Source organism: Quercus robur, chromosome 10 (genome assembly GCF_932294415.1).
Source record: "Quercus robur chromosome 10, dhQueRobu3.1, whole genome shotgun sequence".
NCBI classification, from domain to species: Eukaryota; Viridiplantae; Streptophyta; class Magnoliopsida; order Fagales; family Fagaceae; genus Quercus; species Quercus robur.
In genome coordinates, this window is record NC_065543.1 from 20,643,236 (window position 1) to 20,664,816 (window position 21,581).

A 21,581-nucleotide genomic window follows, 5' to 3' on the forward strand; every position below is an offset into this window, starting at 1 on the left:
AAAAATGTGGTAAATTGCTAAATATTTCGCAAACCGTAATATATTGCTAAATAGTGGTATATGGCCATTTTGGCCCAAATTTATTATATAAACTTAAGTATCAAATTAAGTATAATTCCGTATAAAAAGGTTTAAAATTAAATACAATAATGACCTTTCTTTCATAAGATAAAGATAACCAACTCAAGAATAATCATAAAAACAATTATAAAAAACCTAGACCCCAAATATGATAGGACTCTTGTTGGACCGTAAAAGTCTAAATGAACCAAATGAGGAGGGGCCATTGACATGAATCTCACATCTAGGCAAAAAGAGCTCCTTATGGGCTATGGTTATTACTTTACTTATAGGATTCACATGGCAAGAACTTGAGTTGACAACATGAAGGTAGTAACAACTTCCAACTTCAAATTCTGAAGGGAATAATGATTAAGGTGACAGTGATGCTGATAGGGAGAATCCAATAACTGATATTCCCTGTCATCAAAAAAAAAAGTTGAAAGAATATCCAAGCAGCGGTCTTAGAATAGTTTTGTATAACAAAATGGCATCTCATGATGCCAATATTGTGCCAACCTTCTTGAAGGGATTACTTAGAAGTAAGCCTGGAGTTAGTACAACTTTCAATCATAAATAGTGGGAAAAGGAATACCAGAAGGACAAGATTTGTTGTATAATTACAATTGATAGTAAATTTACAACGCATCCATATTAGAAAATGCTAGCATGATTTCATCAAATTTCAATCAGCCATTGCTGAAAAAGATATCAAACTGTAGATATTAGAAGCTTTAAGAGCCCTTTCAAGAAATGAAGTTGAATCTCACCCAAATGTAGTTACAAAAGCAAACCCCCAAAAACTCAGTATGGAACTTAAGAACCACCTCCAGAGGTTCCTGAAGACTCGGCAACATCGTCTAGTCTCAAAGTTACGGCTACTTCTTCAATCATTTTACCTCTATCAGCTGAGCCATCCACAGCTTTATTCAATCTTTTCAACCATATATCATAGTCAACTGGGTATGGGGTTCCACAAAGGCTATCCACATAATCAGCAAATGCCTTTAAGAGAGCTGAAACCTCACCAAGCTGCTGCTGGATCATTCGCTTTGCCCAGCTTCTCTCCCTCCACTGCAATGCTGATTCAATAGAATCTTGCTGCTGTATACTTCCCCCACAGACAAAATAGAGCAAGTAAACAAGGCTTTCTGCATCAGATGCTGGACATAGTTTCCCATGCTGAAGTGCATGAGACGAAGAGAACTGCAAATTTATAGCTGCACCGTCTCTGTCTTCCAAAACTGCACGTCCCCATGATATCGGGACATACAAATGTCTGTTTCTTACACCTTGCATATCAACAACACATATTATATTTTCTGGACAAATATCACCATGTTGGACACTGGCCATAGCTGCACTTCTTAGAGCAGATAAGCAGTCTCGGCAGCAGCGGATTGCTTCCTCAGGGGAGAATGGGCCATCCCGATCAACAACAGATGAAAGTGGCTCCCCAATAGGAGATGTCACAAGTATTGGAGTACCACACCATGGGTGATCACATCGCCCTCCTGGGCTCTGCTTTGTACAGGGACCAGAATGCAAAATGCGGCCAGAGGCAATTATATCAGGCAAATACTTGCTTGAAATTCCCTGCTGCTTCAAAATATTTAGTACTTTAGTTTGCCTCTGCACTTGATACCACAAACTCATATCCTCCCATGATGGCTCAAGTCTTGATGGATGGGCACCTACATATAAAGACAACAACTCTGTGGGATAATCAAGAGAAACAGCACTGTAGAGAAAGCAGTTCCCTCCTACCAGAGAACCCTGTATTTGGAAACTTTTCTGTCCCTGCCGTTGATCATCCAAAAGCAGTACCTCGCCCTTCGTAAGCTTCAAACGTGAGGCCTGCTTTCTCAAAAATGAATCATTCTCATCAAGTTCAACAATCTCTCCATGTTGATGGCTAGCCTGTTGGAAAGGAACTAGTGCATTTTCATTCTCATTAGGGCGACACTCTATCCTACGCTTCTGAAGGCGGAGGCTGTGATCTGAGGCTAATGAGGCTATCGACTTTCTTGGTGGTCCATTCCACTGGACTATGGAGTAAAATGTTGCCAAAAGTACTTGCAGGGTCCCCATGTCTCCCCAATTCACATTCCCCAATTTGTTCCATATCCGATCCACTGGGGAAACACTAACTTCAGCATAAGATTTCACCCATTCAGCTACAGCATGGTATGGGTTAGCTGAGTTTAAATCAAGTTTTCCAAGGTCACCACCAAATTTTACCACCCCACTATATTTAGAATCTAGAACCACAAGGAAAACTGAATCACTGCTGACAGTATTGATGTTGCTCAAACTCCTAGATACAAGAATATGAAAACCATAGAAGAGGGCTTCACAAATACTGTGAGCAGACAATTTCAACTCATTTTTTGACAATATATCTGGCTTAAATAACACAAACTCCGCTACTTGATCCCAGTGAACTTGCAAATCACTCCCAATTTTTGATAGCAAAGCTAAACCACATAGCTCTTCAAGCCTTCCCCTTGACATTGCCTTTTCTACCGTATAAAACTTGGATCCAGGATGACGGGGACCAGATACAAAGAATGGCAATGGTCCACTTTTACGCCAAAAGGTACGCCATAAGCCATTGGCAACTACATGAAGAAAGTCTTCTACTGCGAGATACTCATCTTCTTTAAGATCGTCTGTTACAGAAGGTGAGCATGGCATACGAAACAACTGCTGAAATAAAACCCCCTCCAATGCTAAGTCAAGCTTACGCAATTCATCAATCAAAAAGGGAGAATTAAAGAACTGCTCCTCATTGGCTGAATCTACACATGATTTCTCAGAAACCCAATCCTCAAGACTTTGTGTGAAAAGTTCTAGGTTGACAAGTTTCCTTCCATAGTCCTTTAGCCCTTTGTATACTCTTCTAGAAGTAGGAACAAACTTACTTGAAGCAGAAGCACCAGAGATACTATGAGTAGAGGTTACTGCATCACATAGACGAAAAAAAATATTAAAAATAAATCGATGCATTACTTAGAAGATGGTAACAAAGAGAACTTATATTAGAACCAAAAAACCAAGAACAAGAACACGAGTAGTTATTGAATTAAGAAGTTTGATCAAAGCATATTAAATTCAATAGAGATATAGATTAGGAACCTTTCTCCTAGAAAGCAGGAAAGCATGGGGAAAGATGACCTCTAAGCCCTTTGTACGAGTTTGCATGTGTGGGCCTGTTTACTCGATTGTGTTGCACTTACAGATTTGACTCCCTCCCCACTCTCTCCTACAAGACGACAAAAAAATATCCTCTAATCTTTCTTTTCTCTTTTTGTTTGGCTGAATTATCTAACTCAAACTGAAACCTTTCCCAGCATTTAGTAGGCCTTTTTCAAAATTTGCACTCTGTTTCACCTTAGTTATTAAGTCACATTATATTATCTTCAACTTAACAAGAAAATAGGCAACTTAGTGATCTTAAGTTTATCATGGTGTAAAAGCAGGTGATCCGAATTCGAACTTAGAAAAAGGCTTCGTAATGGTGCAATTCCCAAACAATAGCTTCAGTGTCATGTTTGGCAAACACTATAGCATTCCCCTCTGTAATTCAAAACCTAACTCTAGTGAGTTAGCATGAGACCAAGTTTGCAGTTAGGAGAGAACCATTATTACAGGGAAGAACTCCTCTTTAAATTCTCCTTAGCACAAGACAGACTATATATTTTTTTGATGACATGGAACCTCACAAGGCAAGGCCCTTTGGACCCACAAGACAGACTATATTATCAAACAAAATATTAGTGCTGGATCACTGAGCACATTGTTGCTCATGGATTTTAAATGGACCAAGTCTCAGTCCTTCTAACATGTAGCACTGGCTACTAATGAAGTCATTTATGTTGAATAAATTATCAGAGTTAAATAAGACACCTCCAAAGGTAAACCTAATTATCAATTCCTTCTCCAAGGAAAAATACCAGCTCCAACACCCTGTACCACCTAATAGGCAGAACATCAAGCTTCTGACTCCTATTTTCAAACACAACACCTCCCTCAATCCCATCAATCTGCATGCATAAAGTTTTCCAAAATATAGGTTGAATATTGGTGTCAGCAAATGGTGGAAGAGCTTACTAATAGAAAAGGTGTGAAAGAGACTACAAAAGTGAGAAAAGTCATCTATACTTTTTCCCCTTTCTGGGAATATTGTGAAGAGAACTTTATAATTTATATTCATTCCATCACTGGACATTTCTAGTAAAGCCACTCTCACCCCAATCATCCTCTAGTTATATGTGACTTATACATCAAATCTAAGTTTAATTTCAAAAGAAAGGAACTGAGAGCATGTAAAATCTATGCTATTGATAATCATAAGTTGAAAGCAACTAGCATTGCAATTTGTAAAAGATAAATTGGAGGATTGCAAACTACCAACTGCTTAACAAGAAAAAGATAAAGAAATCATAACAAACCAGAGCTAGACTTCCTGAAACTTCCGTCCAAGCTTTGCCCTGGAGATAGGTCCATATCATTGTGAATAAAACCTGAGACATAATATCAGTTAAAGTGTGCAAAAAACTCAAGTTAGAAATATGTTATACAAGTAATGCACAGACTGACTACACTAAGCAATAGAATTTTTCATAAAAGTAGCAAATACAGATATAAGCATGGAACTCCAGCAATATACTTTACTGAACAGATATTTTGCTATAATAAGAATCATAGCATATGAGGATAGATCTTCTGCAGAAAGTGAGGGAAATAAGGACAACAAAGAACCACATTTCAAAACAAGATGCTAGTTTAATAGTTTTACTTTGTGAAAGCAACAAACATGTATTCCAACTCTAGGCAATACAGATGCTTGAATTTTAAGATATGAGGCTTAAAATACAAGCTTTTGGATGGGTCAAACTAAAGGCATGATATAGCCTCAGGCTTTTACAGTTCATTAATTGATAACTATTACATTAGCATTTCACTTCATATTCACCAAAGTAATCATCATTCATTAAAAACTTTTGTATTGATCAAGTTGCCAATCAAAGTCATAGCATTTTCAAGAATAAGTTTAAATTGAACCATGTTTTGGTTTAGTCTAGGCTCTAATTCTTTATAGCTTTTTTCTTAATTTAAGTATCAAGAGGATTCTCAAGTTCTATGTTGCACTTATCTCCTCTTTTTAATTACATCTTCACTTCTCATCACAAATATAAAAAGACACTTGGAAGGGAGAAAAAAGAAAGAAAAACTAGAAAGGCTCTGGAAAGAATATTATCTGTAAATGATAGCAGGGTGTCTACCTAAACCAGAGAGTGGGAGGGAGGGATAAGGAGGGGAAGGATAGTGAGGTTGGATTTGATTTTAAAATATGACGATTTAAAATATTATTGCGGTAAATTTTTGAATGACTGGCCTTCTATTTCTTTTACAGCAAGAAAATGAAACATGTTTGGCTAGCCACAGTCATCACCAGAAACTAGAGAATATAGCATGTGACATTTTCTTTTTTATATTATTTATCTAAGTATGAAGCTAAGTCAAGTACACTGGGGGTTTAGACAGACTTATCATATAATTACAATCTACAGTTTGCAATGGGAAGAAAAAAAGAAAAGAAAATTAAATTAAATGAAGGCTTCCAAGTGCACTCGTCCATTCATATAAGGATCTTAGAAAATAGAAGGCAAAATAAAGGTACTTGTAAAACATTGATGTCCAAAATTAATACTAACCAGATATGAACTTTCGGAAACTTCCATCCAGACTTTGCTCAGGATAAAAGTCCAAATCATTTTGTTGAGAACCTGAATCATGTTAATTTTAAAGGTTGTAAATGAAAAAACATTCCATGACATGGTTTAAACTTGATGTTCTGGCAGAAGAAAATATAAATATCACATAGGCAGAGAACTGGCAGATCAAATTAGTAAAGATATCATGCAAAAATGAAGAATTGTCATATATAACAGGGTAAATGAGCATAAGGGACTGACTTCTATAATAGATTGGCACCCATGATTGTGAGACAAGCTTCAAGTTAGCAAGGTTTCTCTTGTTGAAAATGATAGTGGGATAACTCTTGATGTGGCTCATATATGTATTTTTCTTTGGGTAGTATCCGACTGAGTAGATTTTGCATAAGGTTTTTAATCTCCATAATGTCCATGGATGTAGCGCTTGTCGAGTGAACCATGCAAATTATTGCATTCTGTTCTGTGATTGAAATACACAGACAGTGTCTTTGAAGTACTCCAATAATTATACATGTCAAAAGTAGTAGTTTTCACAACCAATATTGTCCTCCTAGGTTTTTCTACATGTTAGCATTCATCGTGATCTATGGTGGTGTCATGACAAGCCAATATTGTAGTCTAGTCCAAAAAACTTTACTGGACCATTTTAACCAGCATAGAGCTAAAAGAATTTTTTTTGATAAAATGTATAATTGCTAAATGTATGGCCTTACCCATCAAAAATTTTCATTTGATGTTGCACTTATGTCATACTACAACCCTGACGTAAATGGTAATAGGCTAATAGCAATTATTTGGCCAAAACTGACTGAAAATAGCAGCGATCTGATAGGTGGAAGAAAACATGTAACAGGTATTGTTAAGACTCAGGGTATTGCCTTTACCTATTGACGCTTATGTAGCCAAAATAGGCAATTAACCTCAAAGTGATGCAAATGGAGAATCAGGGTATGTGGGACAATGTATAGTCAATGAATAATAAAATTCACTTAAAAAGATAATGAAACACCATAAGCTAGATGCCACTATTCCCTCAAGGGAAATTCTAGTACAAGGAAGATACAATAACAATTCAATCATTCAATGCTGATTTTATCAATCTCACAGGCCCCTGAAAGCATTAGCCTTTAGGCCTAATGACCGGTATTCCCTTAAAGAACACATGCAGGAAGTCTAAGTATTAAGTAGACAACATAAATATAACAACACATAAGGCATGGAAGCAGTAAAATTGGAGGATTATGCCACTGCCATCAAGTGGTCTCCAAATGATCCAAAAGTTAACTCATGAGCATCAATACTTTTTCAATTTGAATCTAAAGAATTAGTAAGCAAGCAATGTCTTCTTCTTTCTTTTCTAAGCACATCTATACAATTTCATGTTATCTTTGGTGAATTTGACAAATGTCCTAGATACTCCTATTAGTGCAAGATTAAGCATGGATGTACGGGTAATCCATCCATCATTTAAAGGCCCAAAACCACCAAGCAGTATTCCAAATACAAATTTAAGAAGTAAATAAGTCCCTGAAGAACCCAGCAATTAGATTTTCTTAACTTTTTTGGTTTACCAAATTAATATTTAACCAAGAGCATACAATGTCCCGATTCAGACACCCAACTGATCCACAACAATGTAAATCTTCAACAAAGCAGAACCCAGAAGAAATGACAAATTATAATAAAAATAAGAAAGATAGAAAAAATGCCATGTATTTTAGTTTCTCACAAGGTGCAGAGATTCTCAGTTTCAAAATAAATTTTATTTAAATCATGAAGTACTAGCTTTTGTTAAATTATTTGCCAACATTACTAAGTACTCACCTAGTTTCATCTCGAAGCCAAAGAATAACCACAAGCAGAAAAATGGGAAGCACTTGAATCACAGATCTTTGGGGGACTTCAAGGAGAGCATTCTTCAACCCAGATACTGAAATGTGAAGATAGGATGATCTGGACCAACATTGACACCAAAAGCATAGGAAAAACATGGGGAGCCAATGAAAACGAAAGCAAGGAAAATGAGAGATCCTGAAGCAATGCTGGGATATAATAAGGCAAGCATTACTTTTGTCTTTTATTTTCTTCAAAAGCTGAAAACTTGTTGTCAATGGGGTACTAGTTTTTTTTTTTTGTTTGTTGAAAGCTTATGTTGTTGGTGAATGCTGTGGTTCTTTCTTGTTATTGGTGTTGTGTGTTGGTGTGCATTGAAGCAAACAAGAAAAACAACACACTTTTTAAAGCAGAGACAACACAATACAACCAACACAACAGGGACAAGAAAATATTTAGCATAAAAAAGAAAGAAGGATGCGAGTGACTGAGAAAGAAAGAATGAGAGAAGAAGGAAAGCCCCAGCGATAGTGAGTGAACTTTGTCTGTCGGACCCCACAAGTCTTCTTGGCAGTTGGTCCCATTGACCATGATGTTTCCAAATTTTTCATAATCATTCCCCACTTGCTACTGCCTCGCGCGTGCATTACTCCACATGGCCCATGGCCCATACCAAAAGGTCAATTGGCAAGTTGGCAGTATGCGGAGTAAAAATGAACCTTTTTCTAGTTCCACAACACTTATTTGGTCAAAACAATTAAAATTAAGGGAAAATTATTATTTTTCATCCATATATAAATATTTAGGGAAATGTTAACTTTTTTACTTTTCCTTTTTTTTTTTTTTTTTTTTTGTGTTTCACTTAAGGGTTCATTTGGATACAATTTATTTTACTGAAAACTAAAAATACTTTAGTAAAATAATTTTTAAATAAATGAAAAATTACTGTTCATTCTTTTTTTACTGTTCATATGACTTGGTGCACTGTTCATGTCCCATAAACAATGCACTAGGCATTGGTCTTAAAAAAAAAAAAAAAAAAAAAAGAAAAAGAGAAGAAGAAGAAGCTGAAAACACGCAAACACAAGGAAACGTGAACGTGAACGTGGATCCAAAACGAGCTTAAAAAAAGAAAAAAATAGTTGTCAAAAGAGATTAAAAAAATGCCAAAAACTGAAAAACTGCCAAAAGCTGAAAAGGTTACCCAAAAAATTACCCAAAAGTGTGTTGTTAACTGGCACCTTAAGGTGCCCGTTAACACAACCCATTCCACCCCGATTATATCTACATTTTGAACAGTCAAAATACATTATTGACCTTTAAAGTTATAATTGCGTTTCAATGTCTTCTTTGGTGTTTGTTTTTGTATTAAGTCTAACAGAAGTTGCTCGGACATACACGACTTGACTTCTAGATCCACCGAGAAAGTTAGACTCCACTATTTAAATTTAAGACAAGAAAATACTCTTCTTCCAAATCTGTTTATTTCTCGAGAAAATTAAAGAGAAGGAATAACCCTAAATTCTCAACAATAACCACCCCTTTAGGCCAACTAATTAATTTATTAACTAAAACACTTAGCAAAATGGGGCACGGCCATGTGGAAAAGTGACAATGACACTTCTCAACTGGAATTAATTATAGTAAAGATTAAAGCCCAATGGGATGTCAAGTTGTGTTAATCTTGTGGCTTCCAAGGCAGTTACCATGGAAGTTGCAAGCATTTACCTTGAGCAATTGCAAAGAACAGCCACATATAGACACAAGTGCCAAGTAGCCACAAGCAGCAAAGTGACAGTTGCCTCAAAGCAGTTGTAAGAGATTACCAAGCCTTGTTAGCAATGAGATACTTGGGAAAGAAAATTAATCAAGAAGAAATATGTGGAAATTAGAATTTGGCATAACTGCCAAAGCCTTGTGTGGATCGGGGGATTAGACAAAGATTTGGAGGTACATTTCTTAGGATTTGGGAGATTAAGGTTTTGAGTATTGGAGGAATTGAATTTTTTGCATTGTGAAATTGTGAGCGGAGTCACAACGTAGGGTTAGTGGATCATTGACTTTGGAAACAAATTGGGCAATTCATAACTTTAACAAGAAAAAGCTATGTATTTTCATCGTAGAAGAGAAATGCAATGTTTTAACAAAGAAGAAAATGTTTTTTTTTTTTTTTTTGCTTGTCATGTTTATTTCCTAAGAAATTATGCAAATGGAAAATAAATTCTGAAAGGTTTTCTGATTCAAATTTGGGAAAGAAAAAAAAAGAAAAAAGAAAAGAAAAAAAAAAATATATATATATATATATATATATATATATAATAAGGTTTTCTTGAATATTATCATTAGATTCTCTCAAAATGTATATAGAGATGGATAAGTGGCACTTTCATCTTTTAATTTTAGGTGGTGGAGTCAAACTCACTCAGTGGGTCTAGTAGTCATATGTGGTATATGTGCTTACATTTTTCATTAGACTTAACACCAACACAAACAATAGGGGGACATTATAATCGGGGTGAAATATTGGGGGTTGATAGCGTGTTTAGATAATTCAAGGGGAAAAATGTAATCAACGTGAAAGATTAGGGTGAAAAAAGTGTAATTTGCTCTAAAATTAACAATCGAAACCCATTTATTAAAGGGTTAGTAAATGCAAAGAGATCCAAGTGATATCATTTATTATTAAACACACTCAAATGCTATAAAATTAAATTTTAGGGTAAATAGTACTGGGTCTGGATTAGGTCCAGTACTTCTAGTGCATTGGACTCGGTCAAATTGTGACACGTGTTTAAAAATGGACACGTGTCACCATCTCAATGAGTCCAGTGTCACTGGACACTGGACCCAAACTACTCCCAATAGTATTTACATAATGCAATTAGTATTTTTGCTAGATTTCTATCACTTTTATTAGACAAAAATGATCATAGGGCATCAAGTAAGCCAAAATATGTGTACGGTAACTAATATTTGCCTAACACATATATCAAAATATGTGTGGTTATTTTTCGTCTAACAAAAATGACAAAAGTATAACTAAATGGTCAATTGTGTTATTTTAAATACCACAGTGGCTTAAGAAGTCCATTATGTAACACATGAAACAAGTATTATAATGATCAATATCACAAGGGTCTCTTTGCATTTAACCCATCATAAAAATGTAATACTTTTGAATTGTGTTTGAAAATATGAAGCTTTCTTAAATTTTGGGTCTGAATCATAATTTCAAGGACAAGGTTTTTATGCAATTCGGGTTGTAGAAATTCCTACAAACAAGATTAGAAGTACATGACCAATTAAATGAGTTTTAGACCCAAACAAAGCCTTCTCCTGCCACCCTTTGCTCTTTCTCTCTCTCTGCCCTTTCAGTCTTAACCCACCTCTCCACTGGTCCCCATCCTTTCTCCCTCCATTGGCGCAACCTTCATCCTCAGTAGAATAATTTTCACTGCTTTTTTCTTATTTCAGGAAAGAGATGCAAGCCTATGACTCATGAAAGGTAATAAGGGCGATATAATTCTAATGTACTAGTCGGTATATAGTGCAATGCACGAGAAGATTTAACATAATATAATTTTTCTCTATTTTTTTTTCTAAATATAAAATATAATAATTATATTAGTTCCAAATTCCAATCATTTATTTTTATTTTTTTAGATGAGGTACTATCATTTATTATGATTTTATTTGTAAATGGAACTAACTATTTACCATTGGACAATTGGACATTTATTATAATTGTGTTCATATACAAAACCATATATTCTACTACTAAAAGAACACATGATGTGTCAAGATTTTAATTGAGTGCTTAAATATAGAATGAAATTTAAATTTAATTATAAAATATATATTAAGATAATAAGGTGTAAAATTATGAGACTTCAAAAATTTATGTGGAAAAATATTATAAAATCAATCGAAAGTTAAACATCTTTAAGTTTTATTTACTACATATTATAGATGATGGTTAAATTTTGTTACAGTTTAACCCATTCAATAGATTAAGAATTTAACTACCGTGCATCCTTGACGCGATAATCACTCTACAAGTTTAAGTATTTGTGGGGTGTGGAGGGCAAGGGTTAAGGTTCAAGTTTCCAAGAGGGAGTTTCACATGCATATACACTTAGATTATATTATAGTAGAATTTCTACTTTGTATAAATTTAAAAAAAAAAAAAAAAAAGGTTAAGAATTTATTTGGTAGATAGTTGAGTGAAAATTATAAATTAAGTGTTTATTTTAATTAGAAAAACGAAATTATTTTTGTCACATATAAATATTGTTCACTAAACAAAATATGTAAATATGTAGAGCAGTTCACTTTATTAATTTTTTCACACACATATACACTTAAATTAGATTATAGTAAAATTTCTACCATGTATAAATTTTTTTTTAAAAAAGGTTAAGAATTTATTTGGTAGATAGTTGAGTGAAAATTATAAATTAAGTATTTATTTTAATTAGAAAAACGAAATTATTTTTGTCATATATAAATATTGTACACTAAACAAAATATGTAAATATGTAGAGCAGTTCACTTTATTAATTCAAGCTAATTTATAAAATTGTCTATTGTCATGCTTTATAGATTTTTTTCTAAAAAAAAATTAGATCAATAAATATGACCCCACCAACTTTTATGGGATTTCATCCTGTCGTCGGTTCTCCAAATTCTAAGTAACATGGATTTGATGATCACTAATAATTTTACTTTATAACTTTTTTTGGTAAGTGTTTTCTGGTTGAACGTTGAATAGATATACTTTATTAATTAGAAACAAAAAGGACATGGTCCTACCTTTGTTTAATACAGTGGCCTCCCCCAAGATGGGAATGGATCCAGTCCTATCACAAAATTCGCAATAAAAATGACCCATGGGCCAAAGAATTCAGCATGAATAGCCAAGTTGATTTCACTAAAGACAAAATTTATACAACAAAAAATTATACATCTTCTACAGACTGGGTCTCTTTGGTTGTAAAAGGCTCATGTTTGAAGCATCAATGCATCATAGTCTAAGATTATTCCATAAAAACCTTCTTGTTTCGACTTATAAAGAGCTTCCCTGACTTCTCTCTCTCATCACAACAATTTTATTAAGCTAATTTTATCACATATAAAAATAAGAATGAATTTTGTATATATTTTTTAAACTAGTAGCTAAGCAATTAGCAACGGTGGTGGTTCACTTGTCACTACGCATATTCCCAAGTGGTTTGGTAAACACTAAATCTTGAATTTGATTCTCGCAACAATATGAATTATGGCAAATTACAACTTATCCATCCGTGGTTTGGCTAAAATTTAAGTTGCCTACCTATAGTTTAAAATTTAACACTTTATCCACCTAAGGTTTGACCAAAATTTTAATTGTCTATCTGTAGCTTGAAATTTCATAATACAAATATTTTGATGGATATTTTTTTATCTTATTTGATCTTGTATTTTTAATATTTTTGTATTTTTGGAGGAGGAGGATATAAAAGTGAGGCAAAATTACATATTTAACTTTGTTTTTAATAGTGGGTTCCAGTTAGTTCAACTAGTAAAGTCTTTGATGGTTGAATAAGAGATTTGGGGTTTAATCTCCGCCTACACCAAAAACTGATTGGTATCTTGATCTGATGATAAAGAACTATCATCAGGAGCGGACGCCATAGGTTGAAACTCTCTCTCAAAAAAAAAAAAAATTTGTTTTTAACAAAGGTGGATTATAGAAATCTAACTAAACTAACCCCAAGTAGATAAAATATCAAATTTCAAATCACAGGTAGACAAATTAAATTTCAGTGAAACCACATGTGAATAAATTGAATTTACCCTATGAATTATTTGTGAAACATAGATTTAGTGCTCATCTAGTTCTAGAATATAACTATGGTTCAGAGCACTCACAACAGTTGTGCTATATTGCTATATTACTATATTTTAGTTCCTCAAACACCAAAAGCTTGCTGCAGCAGTGGAGCTAAATCTAAAAATTTTAACTCCATTGCTACAGTGTACATCTATAGATAGATGTGCACTATTCATGAGCGCTAAAAAAAATATTAATTTTTTATTTTGCATTCACATTACCTTTTTATTTTTTATTCTTTCTACATTTCATTCTCCGTGTCTCTCCTCACTGCCTCTCCATCTCTTCTTTCTTCCTCCACAGACCTTTCTCTCCATTGCCGATCTCACAAGCCTAGCCGCCACAGACTCTTTCTATCGTCGATCTCACAAGCCCAACCACCACAGATCCTTTCGTTTTGCTTTGCACTCATTCTGTTTCGATCAAGAAGGACCAAGCCACGCCGTTGGCGGCAAAATCGGGCGGTCAGTATCAGTTAGGGCTTGATTCGTCAGTGAAGACCGTGAAACCGTGCCCCTTGGAGTAGGTCTCGTCTGCCGATACTGAAACGAACAAGCTATTGGGCATGGGTTTTGGTTTGGCTGTGTTGATTTTTCTGGGTTTTTGTTTTGTTCTTCTTCACTGGTTTTGATGGGCACAGTGGGGTTGTGGTTATGCAGTGATTTTTATGGGTTTGACGGTGGTTGTGGCTGTGTGTTGGTGGTTGAATAAAATATTATTTTATTGTAGTATTTATATTATTTTATTGTAATATTTATATTATTTTATTGTGTTAAAAGCTAAAATAGATCAACTGCTATAGCATGTGTGTAGATGAAATAAATAAAGTGACTTTTTATGTAGCTAAATAGCTAAAATTTTAAATTCACTACTGTGGATGCTCTAATAAACCCAACGGGTAAAATACTAGTTCCAACTATTATCACCAACAAGTAGCATAGGGAAGTCATTTTCAACCAAAAAAAAAGAAAAAAAGAAAGAAAAAAAGAAAGGCATATTGCACTGAGTCTTACAATATGGTGCAATCCACTTTCCACGGGAGAGCGTGGGTATGGCTAACTAGCTCATAAAATCACGTTATCCTTTCACTTTTCATGAATTTTATAGTGCAAGGTCCAGTTATTAGAAGTTTTGGCCAGCAATGCAGGTCCGGTAAAAACCGTCCATAGAGACTCCACACGGACCACACATTTTTCACAACCCACATCTGACACCTATCAAGAAGCTGGAACCTTATAATATAAATGGAGAATGTTAAGTACAGAGCTTACTTCTCAGACCGATTGGATTCTCAATTTTTTTTTAATTTTTTTTAAATAGCTCAAATATAATAATTGTTTATGAACAAATTTGTATGCATGTGTTTTGATTTAAGTATATATTTACATACATGTGTAAAAATATACTTATTTGAACTTGATATTAAATTTATGAACTTGTAGATAAGTTTATAAGATATTAAATTATTATATGTAATTTATAGATAATATAAATAGTGTATTTCTTCTTAATCAAAATATATATACAGATAGTTTTTAAGAATGCGACATTAGTGAATCTAACTTTTATATGCTCATTAAAAAAAAAAAAAAAAATCATCGGTGTCAACTATATATGGATGAGGAAAAAAAATTAATCAAGTAGTTAGTGAATCAAGTTTGAGTTCAAATTAATTTCATGATGAGCTTGAGTATAGCATTTTTTAATGAAGTTAAATGAACCAATCCTAAATTTTGAATACTCAACTCAATTTGTCTACTGTCTTAAATGCTTGTGATATGCATAAGCTTTTTAAGCATGATTATATTTGTGAATCATAGGATTATAGAATTGAAACCATCTTTAACCAAAAACAAAAAGAATTGAAACCATCACATATGAGTATGTCAACCCCCAACTTTTTAGAGAGAGAGAGAGGAAATGGAAAAAAGAGCAGTCCTATGTGAAAATTCACCAGTGATTGCAATGTTTGTATCTTTTCATTACACCTTTTAATTAGGGGGGCGATTTGGGTCCAGTGTCCAATGGCATTGGACCTATTAAGATGGTGACACATGTCACCATCTGACCAGGTCCAGTGCACTGGAAGCACTGGACTTAATCCAGACCATTTAATTAGTATGCTTTCTATAAATGTGGTTTTATTTATGTCTAAAAAAATGGTATTATTATTTTCTTTCATTGTTATTAATGATGCATGATTAATTAATGACATAAATAGATCATACATGACAGGAGAAAAAACCATCAAAAAAGAACCATCAATTAAACAGTCACAGGTATGCCATTCCTCTTGCCAAATCTGCCAATATATTGAATCCTATTCCATTAGCCATGTGATACTGATGGAATATTATTGTAAAAAAAAAAAAAGTTTATTTTTTTTAGCAAAATGCAGGGCAAGATATGTATTCTAGCCTCAAATGTAAATGATTAGAAATTTAGAATAAAAATGTTTTCGTGTTCTAAGATGAGTGATGAATTAAAATATTAGTTATTGTTTATTTGGATTGATTTGTGGAGGAGTCATTTTAATTTTTAAATCGATTTCCTAATCAATTTTAGGAGTATATATATATACTCTTCTAATTTTTGCTTTCTTTGTTTGTATTATTTATGTCTAAATTTGAGATAAAAGTTTGAAATAAATTGGCAAAATTTTAATTTAGTCATTTTACTTTTACTATAAATGTCAAATTAGTTTTTGATGTTTATTTTTTGTCAATTTAGTCCATCACCTCGTCAAAAAAGAGTATATATATATACTCTTGTCAAATCCCATAACATTAATATTGTGAACCCTCTTAAACATAAATGTATTAAACTAATTTTTCACTTTAAAAAATAAAAAAAAAAAAAAAATTTTGGTTATTAGGGTTTCTTCTCTTGAATTGCTACTCGCTTACTATTTCCTTAAACAAAAAAAAATATTTTGACAGTTGCAAGGGTGTTTTGGTTATATAAAAGACATTGGGGGGGGGGGGGGGGGAGGGGGGTTTTTAATGTAATTTTGGTTAGTTTGGAGGTTCTAAGAGTATTTTGGTTATTTTGATGATTCTAGAAGTATATTTATCATTTTGATGGTTCTAGAACTAAGGGTTCGTTTGGTTGAAGGGGTGAAAATGTGGGAGTATAGAAAATGGTAAGAGTATAGAAAAGTGGGAGAATATAAAAGATTTTAATTTCCTTTCTTTTTGTTTGGTTAGGAGTGGAAAGATGGAGGGATGGAAAAAGTGAGTTTAAATAAATTTACGCATATACCCTTTTTTTAAAAAAATGATGCCCAATTAAAACCCAAAAAGTGATAAACAACCAAAAAAAAAAATCAATCACCTAAATTTTAAAAAAAATAAAAATCATGTTCATAAAAAAAAAATCACATCAAAAAAAAAAAAAAAACACAAAAGAAAGAAAAAAAGAAAAGAATACTAGACAAGCCTGCCCAGTAAATCAAAAGAAAAGGAAAAAAAAAAAAAAGAGAGGCAGGCAACATAGGAAAAAAAAAGTGTGAAGAAAAGCAACGTGGGTGAAGGTGCAATTATACATGGACATTTTCGTCCAAAAATGATGCCCTATTTCTCCTTTCAGTTTTCTCTCCATTTTGGAGAGAAAACTTTTTGGTGGGTTAAGGGAGAAAACACCTGGGTCCTACTATTTATTTTGCTTCCTCCCCATCCAACCAAACACACTCCAAAAAAGTTTTCTTTCCCATTTTTCTTCAAAGTTTTCCATCTACCTTGTTTCCCTTCCAAAAAAACACACCCTAAAGGTCATTTTGGTGGTTGGAGGGTATTTTTGGTCATTTTGGAGTTTCTAGGAGGTATTTTGGTGGTTCAAGATGGTATTTTGTTAATATTGGAAGTTTGGGGCATTGGTTAATTTAGAGGTTTGAGGGGTATTTTGAACATTTTAGGTTTTATTTTTGTGATTTTGAGGATATTTGTTTTCAATTTGGAGTTTCTAAGGGGTATTTTGGTCATTTTTGAGAGGTTTTTTTGTGTGTTTATAATTACATATGTTTTTTTTTTTTTTTGAGAAAAAAATTATGTATATGAATGTGATAAATAGGTAAATGTGTGGGTTGGGTTCCACCCATATTAAATGGGTTAAACATTAATTAATTTTTAAAACACGTATGAATGATAGATTAGTATAAATAAACTTGACTCATTTGTGATCCAATTCAAAACTTATCCAACTCGCCCATTTGTCACCTCTATGATTTGAGTTATAAGGCGACAACATGATAGAATTTCTTATATTTTAATACTATTTAAATCATATTTATTTTATTTTAATATAATTAATATTTTATTTAAAACTCATTATAAGCTTGAATGGTGTTTGGTGCATTAAAGATGAAAATCAAATAGTAATAGTAAAAGAAGAGAAAATTAAACGGTAATAAAAAAATTATTTTGATAAACTTTTTAATGGAAATGGTATAAAATATAGGAGTGATTTGGGTAGTTCAATGGAGGATAAAACCTGTAAATTTTTTTAAGGAATTAGGATGACTGAGGTAAAAAAATGTATTAAAGAGAATAAAAATGGGAAAAGCCGTGAGATCGGATAGAATCTGCATTGAAGTATGGAAGTGCTTGGGTGATGTAGGAGCATGGTTGTTGACAAATCTATTCAATAACATCCTAAGTATTGACAAATCTTTCTTAGGATCCATTTGGTTGGAGGAGTGGAAAAGTGGGAGGATGGAAAATATTTAGTTTTCCTTCTTGTATGTTTGGTTGGAGGGGTGAAAAAGTGGGATGGTGGAAAACTCTTTTGTTTGGTTGGAGAGAAAAAGGAAGTGATGGAAAATGTAATTTATATAAATTAACTATTATACCCTTGTTACATAATAGGTAAGAAATAGATTTATTTGTACTTATTAAATAATATAAAATTTACCACATCATATATATACTTTTATATTTTTATTTTTATTATTATAATGTAAAAATCAGGTCACGTTGAAAAAAAAAAAATTGTGGGCAAAAGTGAGAAGGTAAGATGAGAGAAGAGAATGAGGTCACGATGAAAAAAAAAAAAAATTGTGGGCAAAAGTGAGAAGGTAAAATGAGAGAAGAGAATCAGGTCACGTTGAAAAAAAAGAAAAAAGAAAAACTGCCATCTGGGTTTTCTGTAAAAGTGCCATCAGGGAGAGGGTATTTTTGGAAAGTCTTTTCCCTCTTACTTTTCCTCCTGATTTGGGAGCATCAAAATTTTGGACCTGAGAGAGAAAACTGCCATCCGTGTTTTCTATCCTTCCCATTTTCCTTCCCTTCCCAAACAGTGAAAACCAGCATTTTTCACCCTATTTTCCCTCCAACCAAACACAGCCTTACAGTAGCTAGGAACTAAGTTAATCAATTTTTTTTAAAAATTAGCTGACAATAACCTAAACTTCAAAGATGATAACCATTAACCATATTTTACCCAATATAATTATAAGGCCTGATTCAGCAAAAAAAAAAAAAAATTATAAGGCCTGGGGCTCTCTTTGGCGCTAGCCTACTAGGCCTTGTTCCCACGCCTCGCAGGATACAATAATTCGACCAAATTAAAAACTTTTTTTAATCATGTCAGTCCGCATGAGTGAGAGAGGCTTGTGAATGCCGCATAAACTAATAATCATCATCATTGGAATGCTCACTTTTTGTTTTTTTATTTTTGGCTAAAGCTAAATAAAATACATAAAATTAGCAACAAATTAATTGCAGGAATCATCTCTGAGTGCACCGGAAGGTTCATGTTTTTGTTTTCTTTGGCTGTGTGTTGAAATGTTCAATGATTGTTTTTTAATAAAATAATTTAATAATTAGGAAAAATGATTTAAATTGTGAATGTTTTTGCTGAAAATATTAAAAGGTATTATATTTAATCAAAATACTTGGCTTTTACCAAAAAAAAAAAAAAAAAAAAGGTTTAACAAGCATACAAACATACAAATTCATAATCTTTTATCTTTTTATAATAATTTACTTGTTGGAGGGGATGAGCCTAGGACACCCAATTTCAGCCTAGATCTGACTTGAGCTTGATGGACGGCAGTCACTTTTTGGGGTTAGCAAATTTACTGTTAATTTTTATAAATTGATGCGATAACAAATGTATTTAGGTTATGTTAACAATATAATAATAATTGTTAGTATTATATTTTTGTGATTGATGGCACATTAATTTGTTAATATTATATAATGAAATTTATAATATTTACTTTTTTTTTTAATGCATAATATTTACTTTTTTTTTTGAATGCATATAAGTGATGATTTATCGAATTAAATTCTCACAAAAAATAATCCAACAAAAGATACAAATGTATCCACAGAGATATCTGTTCACATATGATTAATGGTGAAATATAATCTCATCATCAGTGCAGATGGGTGATTTTTCGGTACAAACTACAAAGGAAACCACAATCTACGCTCAGTAGAAAAAGGATTTGAAACCCGATGTTGGAATATTTTATGTAAAAAAAAAAAAAAAAATTCATTTTAAAATTTGATGGTCTTCTAAGTAGTTGATGGCATACGTGGGCCACGTTACATTAAGGCCAGGCGGTTCATGACCTCGGCCAAACAAAATTTTTATATATAATATTTTTTGGGTAAACTACATTTTTTGTCTTTATTCTATACATCATATTTTAATTTGATCTTTAACTTTTCAATTGTATCAATTTGGTCTCTAACCTTTTAATACCCTGTCAATTTAATCCCTACAGTTATCTTTTGGATTAAAATTGATGATATGTCTAATGATCAAAATAAAAAATTAGCTTCCGTTGATGTGACAATAAACTAAAATTTTATTTTGACCATTTGTCATGTCAGCAATTTTCATTTAAGATATAACGGTAATAACTAAATTGACACGGAACTAAAATGTTAGGGACAAAATTGACACAATTGAAATGTTAGAAATCAAATTGAAATATAGTGTAAAGGATAGGGACCAAATATGCAATTTACCCTAATTTTTTTTTTATTTTGACCGCTAAAATAAAAATTTGAACGCATGACCTTAAATTTTATTTAAATCCAACTTAAATAAACTTTAATATAATCATTTTAATGTTATTTTCACAATAATACGTGGCAAATTTTAATTGGCTTTTATTTGAACGTACAACTGACATCATTTTTTAATCTACCTTTAACATCTTGTCACTTAAATTTTATTGTGAAATTTTTGTAAAAGGACCGCATCGGTAACATTGCTCTTAAAATGTTTAATTTTATAAGAAAGAAAAAAATATTTCCAAAATTTTGCTCATTCATTAAAAAGAATATAAATATTCTTTCCAAAATTATGGCTTACTTTGTAGTTGACAGTGGAATGAACCTATTTTTTCTTGCACTTTTCTTCTTCTTAGCAAAAAAATTACATCATTGTTACAACCAACAAATCTATATCTACAACTTTAATTTTTTTCCTCATTCTCTCTATCTTGAATTCTCCCGTCTATTTTTTCTTGGTTTTTCTTTCTATCTCCAATTCCAAGAGAGTGATTATATGTCTGTGTATGGTTAAAAAGTCATCTACTTCAAAAGCAAAAACTTATTTTAGCTACTATTTTTTTTTCTTAGTTTACATTTACTCCTAGTCCTACTCCTAAGTGTGTTACTAGTCTTCCTCTTCTTTATCATATATTTTTATATAACTGATATTACATATAAATATAATAAGTTATTATTAATTTGCCAAAAATGTTTGATTAGTTATTTAATTATATTTGTTTATGCATTCAATGGCTATTGTCTTACTGATCTTTAAACTATTAATAACATTTTTTAGACTATTGTATAATAGTTGTATCGTGTACTAAATTGTATTTAGGATACTACTTTAGATTATTGTATATAATATGGAAGTTGTATCTATAGAAAAAATTAATCATTTTATTTTTTACTCGGCTTCCATGACAAATGAAAAATTCCTAGGTCCACTACTACTGACCCCCTAGAAAAAACTCTTGGAGCCACCATTAATGGCATATAAAGTTCATGAATTTTAACTTTTATACCTTTTAACTCCTGACCATCACCATTGGTGGTGGTTAAATAGCT

General features: G+C 32.6%; 1 protein-coding gene across 1 annotated transcript; it reads right to left on the minus strand.

The window, feature by feature from the left end:
• Positions 1-652: 652 nt before the first annotated feature.
• Positions 653-8,120, minus strand: LOC126702253 (uncharacterized). Its single transcript, XM_050400925.1, has 4 exons — positions 7,626-8,120; positions 5,781-5,852; positions 4,515-4,586; positions 653-3,023 (listed from the first exon to the last, which is right to left on the minus strand). Exons 1-4 carry the CDS (start codon positions 7,633-7,635, stop codon positions 877-879), a joined length of 2,301 nt encoding a protein of 766 aa, XP_050256882.1. The 5' UTR covers positions 7,636-8,120; the 3' UTR covers positions 653-876.
• Positions 8,121-21,581: the final 13,461 nt, after the last annotated feature.